This window comes from Opisthorchis viverrini, assembly GCF_000715545.1.
Source record: "Opisthorchis viverrini unplaced genomic scaffold opera_v5_348, whole genome shotgun sequence".
Taxonomy (NCBI): Eukaryota; Metazoa; Platyhelminthes; class Trematoda; order Opisthorchiida; family Opisthorchiidae; genus Opisthorchis; species Opisthorchis viverrini.
The window spans coordinates 378,460-386,205 of record NW_008752006.1 but is presented as its reverse complement, the minus strand read 5'-3'; the positions used below and the strand labels follow the sequence as shown (position 1 = coordinate 386,205).

General features: G+C 44.5%; 2 protein-coding genes across 2 annotated transcripts in view; one reads left to right on the top strand and one right to left on the bottom strand.

Moving 5' to 3' along the window:
* T265_10249 (hypothetical protein) overlaps positions 1-7,746 on the top strand; it is a gene marked incomplete at both ends in the record, with an annotated part of 95,257 nt that overhangs the window by 54,894 nt on the left and 32,617 nt on the right. Inside the window, one exon of the mRNA XM_009176565.1 lies at positions 3,944-4,158. Coding sequence (XP_009174829.1) covers positions 3,944-4,158 — 215 coding nt within the window. The remainder of the gene's footprint in view (positions 1-3,943; positions 4,159-7,746) is intronic.
* T265_10248 (hypothetical protein) overlaps positions 1-7,746 on the bottom strand; it is a gene marked incomplete at both ends in the record, with an annotated part of 22,842 nt that overhangs the window by 13,181 nt on the left and 1,915 nt on the right. The window lies entirely within an intron of this gene.

The window sequence follows — 7,746 nt, the reverse complement described above, 5'->3', positions numbered from 1 at the left end:
TAACTCACGTTCACATCACCCTTGTTTAGACAGTCGTTCTCCTCTCTTGATGTCATTATTCTGGTAAGTCCACATTAAAGGAATAGAAACACTGTACTCAAGTTCCGCCCTGATTAAAGCTCATCATTAGTACATATCATTGTCCGTACTGCGTTTGAACTCCGGACATCTGACAGGCAGTATGTGCATGTTACAGTTACTCCACCAGTGCATCCTGGAAGCATCAGGATTTTCACGTCTTCATGTAGTACGGAAACCACGACTAGTCTGTTCGGAGCCGAACGAACAGGTTATTGAGAGCAATCAGTCAACCATATGGTCACATAGTCGCGAGCAACAGCGTTAGTTCTTTGACATCCCTCCACTTCAGCGGATTTTGAAGGAATGGCATACTTTTCCCCTTCCATGTCCATTGCCACACCGTGTAGATGGGTATGGGTAGCCAGTTGGTAAACCAGCAGTCAAATGGCTTCTGTTCTTGTCATCCCATAATATGACATTGTGGTCGAGCAGGTGTTGATGAGACTGTTAAGACTCTCGCAGTAGCAGAATTTTGGCCGGCCTCGATGTCAAACTCCATTCTACGGTTGACTTTCGATGGGTTGTTTGGGTTATCGATCGTTCATTTCATTTCGGATAACCTAACTACTTGCTTGGTTGGTTCAGGAAGTCTCTGCGCGAAAAGAACCGTCTTGTGGGATCAGCAGTTTTTACCCAGAAGCGTCATTTTGGGCATTCAACCAATCATTTTGAGGGATATTCAGCTAGCCTGCTTCTGCGCAGCTTCTAACATCTTGATTGAATAGGAATAGAATATCAACGGAAGTACATGATGTTTTACTCGCTAAAAACTATAAGTCACTAGGCTCGGAAGTATTCCATATGGGGTGAGTGATCACAGTTGACCTGTCCGCGCACCTACTACGAAACTTACAGAACGAAGACAGTATGTCTAGCAAATAAAATACTTCTGTTCACTCTCCAAAAGGCAGACATGCAAACCTCTTGAGAATACTACTCTAGTACTGTTAGGCAGGAATCCACGCGGATCCCACTATACGGCACGTCTTTAGGCGCTATATATACAAAGCGCTGTACAACTGTTCCTGATTTCGTTTTGGACGTTAATAGACCTTGTGCACCTTTGGTGGTGGTTGTTTTAACGTGAACGCTGGCTTGGGAGGCTCAGACCGAGAACTAAGCTGAGGAAAATACCGTTACTACAAGTACGTGACCGCTATGGCGTCAGGTGTATGACTAGGCCTTGTTCCGCATAGCAAGTAGAGCAAAACCATGTCCCGCGCTGGGCAAGGGTGCACTCACGAAGCCTTCGCTTTCAACAGGTGATTCAGTAGTACCTATGCTTCTAGCAGCCAACACTGATCGTTTTTTGTTGATCCGAAGACTGTTTCGGTCTGTGTTGGCCCCCAGTTACCACAAAAGTTTCTGAAATCTGCTATGTGCCTGCACTGTTGAGCGCGTATGGGTCTGCGGCAAACTTCAGCATATGTACACCACATCCACTCGTGTCAGGTGAAGCTAACCTTCAGACTTTCATCTCGACTCCATCGTTTTTTTGTCAACGCCTTGTGCATCACTCACAGACCGAGTTCTCCGGACACATTGCTTTTCCCAAATGAGGTCGTTATGCAATACGAATCAACCGTACGTTATTATTTGCGCCTCGCACTTGTACTGCAAACTGCTACTTAAAACAGTGCAAATAAACCCATCCCTGTGACAATCGAGTCGATTAGTATTTCAACACATTGGCAATTGGATTGCATGATGGACGGGTTTAGCTATACTAGAACTAGTAGACTGACGAAGTTCACTTTCCGAACCACTGCGAATTAACACCTTTTTCAAGATAGACTCGTCTTCTGGGACTCAGTTCCTTGTATGTCATAATCCAAAGGCTCTCAGTTTAGGAGATCGCAACCATCACCGACCAGTCTCAGAACGGCTTGCAGGGTCCTTTGGTGTTCGGCCCCAATTTGACTCCAGCCGTAGCCAGATGCGATGTGTTCATCCCTTCGCATAAGGCGCACTCACGAATTCGCGTAGAAAAGTCTGTATTCAAGGACTGTACTTCTCCTGTCCTAGTGATGTGTCTCAATTGTGGGGAAACCAACCATTCATTATTACTTTTTCCGATGGACATAATCCTTATTATCATCACTCTACGCTTCATTTCGTTACTTATAGGTTAGACTAGGGCTAGACAACATACAGTCTCCACCTACAGGAAAGACTCATCACTGTGAACCATTCATTATAATGCAGTCGCTTAGGTAGCCTAATCGCACAGCGAACTTACCACCAAGCTATGGGGTTTCACTCTAGTTTTGACTTCAGTCACGAACTATGTGTTACGATACTGCCCATCCGTGTCGATAAAAAATCGTGAGCTCTCGCTCAGCAAGTTCAGATTCCCTTTGAAATGTTTACAGACCATTGTAAGCAGCTATCGATTTCCCGCCACCAGCTCCCTACATGTGTTTGTTCCTGTTCCATCCGCTTTTCATTGCTGCGCCTTGACGCCTATCGCCACCTGGTAGGCACGTAAACAAACCGACACAGTATCGGTTGCTGCCGGCAGCGCTTGACCGAACTGATGTCTGTCTGTTAGGGCATTACGCTTCCCACCCAGTCACAAGCGATTATTGATCGACTGCACTGTGAGAGTGTTTGCCGGTCTGTCCTGTTTCCCCTAATCAGGCAATGCGTCTGTGCGTGTCAGCCACGTTGCATCAAATGTGTGATTTCCGTGACTCATTTTCACATATGACCTTCCTGTTACCCGAAAATAGCCAAAATGGATTTGGGTAGTAGCCCTGGAGGAAATTGCACATTTTGGAGCAATCTCGCATAGCACTGTATGGTGGCACTCTTTTCGGAAGCAGTACTTCCATCTTAACAGGAGATCAACTGCTATTTCCTATCCTATATATATATATATATATATATATATATATTTGTATGTGTATATATCCTATCTGGCATTCTCAGATTCACTGGTCATCATGTTTGAACCACCAGGCATGTGCACGTAGTAGGTGAACCGCAGGGACCCCCCCAAATCAAATCTTTCTCATGATACATTTGAGGTTCTATTTCCCCCCTCAGACGTCCCCTCTCACTCTCTTCTTTCAGCCCTAAGATCTCTGTGAATTTCACTCGCATGTTTAAACGTTACCACTTTTGCATACCCTCTGATTCATACGCTAAACAAATGACTCCCGACGTCGTAAGACTAACCGTCAGAATTGACTGTTCAAAAGAGTTCAGCGTACGCGGGTGGTGTAGTGCGATATCGCTTGTATAGCTTATCGGATTATTGGAGTTTAAGCGACAATGCGTTAATGGATATGCAGCTGCGATCAACCATCATGGGAGTGAAAGTGGCTCAGTTTTTTTCGGTTCCAGTGCACTGTGCACAAAAATCGTCTCCGGACGGAAGGAGGGCTGTTCAAGTGTGGCTGGTGAAAACCGATAAGCAGCAAAACTTGCACCTACCCAGAGTTTGGTCATTGAGATTCTTAAGTCCCACATTCTGTTTCATTTTGGCTATTTTGGATCCAAAAGTCTACCGTTTTAGACTTACTAACGGAGAAGGTGTCTGTTTCAGGGCTCGGGATAGTGTGAGTGAATTAGGTGCGAAACTACTGACTAGGTCTGTGGTTCGAACCCTAACCCTGGCTTTTCGGTTACTCCCGTTCAGATCTGAGCTATCTATTGTTATCTCAATCCTTCAGGTTGGACTGAAGCCATGCACCGAAAGGATGCTGCCGCTGAACCATTGTTATTATTACCATCGTTATCGTTACTATTTTTATTATTATCCGTTCCATGGGCATTGGCGTTAGGCAAATCATCACACCTGTCTTAGCGTGTTTATTTTCATCTTACCTTTGGTATTTTATGTGCCTTTGTTTCACAGTCCACAGATGGCTCCATGCTGTCTGACGACCCTGTCCTAACTGGTTTCCAACAACAGACTTACCGTCCAGCCTCACAAATGCAATCACATATCCCTGCAAGCACTAGTGGAGTTGGTCAAGGCGCTAGCCTAACTCCATACGGCATCGTCACTTCACACGAAAGCACTCATTTCACGAACTCTGGTAACGCCGTCCCCGTTGGTCCTCCTGTGGGGTAAGTTAACGTTCACATTCACAGGGGTGCACATTTGGTTTTTGCACCTCTCGATGTCATGTTCGTATCCGTAGTCCTATAAACCGACCTCCTCTCGACGATACTACTTGTAGTTCGATGTGTAGTAGTTCGTGAAACGGGGTCAGATGAGGTGGCCAAATAACATTCCAAATGTTCGCTGCCATATCGTGTCCGATGGACAATCTGTCGTCACCAAATGCATGTGAATGTGGAAGAAATGTACATATATTTTTGAAATGATATACCCGTTCAACAAACCGGAACAAACGTCCAGCTCACCGAACTGATCTTGTGTGCGCCTTGTCAACTTTTTTGTCCCACGCTCTGTTGCATCTTGCCGTGCGGACTAGAAACGTTATTACTGAATTGGAGCAAAGTGCGTGCCCACAGCTTCCCTGAACCTGCAACGTAACGAATAATATCTTTTTGAAAAAACGTTCACGAAGTTAGTTAGCCTCTCACGTATAGTTTATCGTGGTCAGTCCACACAGTAGCTGATAGTCGGCACAGACACCTCGCTTTGATTAAGTGGAAAATACTCGGTTGAGCTCTAGTAATGACTTGCAGTTGAAGCCTGAAAACTTCAGAGTGTGAAGTCGGTTTTCGTGTAGTATAGTTGTCGGGTATATATATATATATAATGTGTATTAAAAGGATAGATTGTGATCAGAGGCTCAAAGTCCTAGGTGCTGAACGAGAGCGATCCCCATTCGCCCCTTCTCCCTCTCTAGGACTATTTTACCCTCAGTGGTTTCCATGTATGTCCCCCGTCCTCTCGCTTGTCACGGGCACCGATTTAACTCGAGAAACCGGTTACACTTGGAACCGCATGCATCTACGCTTCTTCAGTTTCCGTTGTGAGAGGTAATGGGAAGTTAGCTGCTAAAGTGTCGATTCGGTGCGCGTATTCACTGACTTCCAAGTTATCATGAGGCAAACTGTCAACCTTAGCAATCAAATGAGCGAGATTTCCCCTGTATTCAGTCTTTTTTGGCACATGTTCTAATTTCTCTCTACATTGAAAACTTTTTAGGTGCACTCGTTCCACCCCTTACAGCATTCGGTTCTATTTTTAGGCTCATTGTCCTTGATAGTATTGCACTCTTGGTGCCTCGGTAACCTATGTCTGTACGTCGTTCGCCCAGTTTGAAATACGACAGCGATTTCGAGAACATTTGATGGTGGACCTCATGTCCTGATTGAACCCGGCACGACTGTACTCCATTAGTTTGAGTGCTGTGTTCATTATACCCCTAAACTTTAGAAGCACGGAACTAATTTCTTTCCCCCAAATGACTAAATGCTCAGTTGACAGCTTGTTTGATAGCTCTGGACCGCATAATGTTGAAGACATGAACTCGGCATCAGTTGACGGCCAATCCTACGATCAGTCCAAATACTATATTGTCAAGGACTGAATGTGGTATGAACTTCTTGGAATAGTGGTTGGAGTCCGAACGCCAATACCAGAAATACTATACTGGAAATGCTGTTTGTCCAACCGATTTTTACGCAGTTCCGATGTTGGAACTTTCTCGATAGTTATCATCCAAAACCTATGAGACTTTGACTCTCAGATCATGCGTACTGCCTGCGTCACTGAGGTTACGGAGCGATTCACATACATCTAGTAACATAATGGGCTTCTTCAATACCAGTTAAGTGTTTCAGTAAGTGTGTAATCACTTCTAGAGAGTCTAAACAAAGGTGCGTTGCATGAATCATACACAAATCTGATTTGTTGTAACAGGACTGTACTCCGCATTGCTTCATTGTTCTGTCTGTCCATATAATTTTCACCTAGGTTGAAAACCAGTTTTTTTCAGTTTTATTCACGCAGCTCAGTTGAACCATGAAATGATTTCAACTGAGATTTGGTGCACTATTCCCTTTAAGTTTCACATTCTAAATCCGTTCGCGGAAATTCTGAACGTTTCGTTAAGAGAGGACCTTATATCATTCTCCAGAGTAGATGTTACCGATTTTAATTTTGCTTTTGTGCACGAAGTAATTGTACACTGTCGTCACTCGGCTTCTTTGTACCAATCCTCCATTTCATACTTCTGGGTTAACGGTCCTTAAGGAATAAGGCTTCAATCGGTGTACCACCAGCAATCAAGTTATTTGACGATGCTTGTTACTGGTATAATTACAACCCTCTTTCTTGTCATTTATCTCTGACCCGATACCAATTGTTCACATTTAATAACCGATGCTGATAACATTATAGTGCGTCCTCTTCGTTAATCTCCTGAAAAAGCCGAAATTCACCTGATGTCCAGATTGGGTTTTCCATTCGATTTCCACTCGCACCAGGCAACCGAAATAACTGTATTTGCACAGTGTATATATGCTGCTGTGATGCGCTTTATGGCTCTCAGGTGGCTTCCGAATACCCATGAACTATCGGCCCACTGATAGTCTCCGGATAGCCTCCCCTTCATCTGTTGGCAGGTACACCAACTGAATCGAAATTCCAAGGGTGACGTGGGAAACAAATTAGGGGTGGTAACCGTAAAGCCCCAGATGGTTGCGAGAATCCTTCCTCTGAAGAGCGCCCACTATCCTACATAACCCACAATTTAGTGTAGAATCCTTCCTCCGAATAGAAGCCATTCCCCTGTTTTCCGTAGCGCCCTCTTTTCGGTACGGGAGGAAGAAGACTCAATCTCAACCGTAGATACATGGGGACCAATTAGTGATTCCAGCGTTAGTGGATTACTTTCGAAAGCGCACAACATTTTAGACCAGAATTTCGTTGAACAACTTCTCGGTTACCTCTAGCAGCCGGTCATTCGAAAGGGGCCAACCAAAAACATGTGGGCAACAAAACGCGTGCTAATTGTTACCGACACGGTCCACACCGAACAGTATACACTCTTTTCACTGTTCAATGTACTCCAGTTCTTGTTTGGATATGTGCGTTGTCCTGTCTCAGGCTGAGGGAAACCCAAATATGGATTTCACTAGTCAGAATTGTGCATGACCTGTTGACTGTTTAAATGCTGACACCATTTGGTCGTTTCCCGGCCCATATGCTTTTGCTCGTTTCTTATGGGGTTGCCTAGACGACCAAAATGTTGAGCAGTACAATTTCTCTCCAAAATCTGCCCCGTGGTACCTTTCCTCTATTGCTCGCCGAATGTAGCTTAGCCTTGTACACACATTAATTTGGAAGCAAGTACGGTAAATTGCCCATCGCGAGTCACTCCGCATCCAGTATGGACTGACTTGTGAATTCCTTACAAATTTTAACAGTACCGGTCAACTGGACAAAGGATAGTATAAAAAGTCCGAAAACTCCTCACGAAGGGTTACTGTATTGCGAAGTGGCGCCTTCATTCATATCGACATGTGAACCTGTGGGTGCATAAATATAATCTGATAGCACACCGTTATAATGTATTTTGACGAGATGGGTAGACGGACTACTGGGTGAACACTAATCACGCTTTCAATGAATCGATCTGGTATCAGGCCGCCTATGTCGTGTCATCATATCAGGGCTTAGTTTCGCGACCGACCATCAACCGAACCGACAGGATTATATATATATATATATATTTA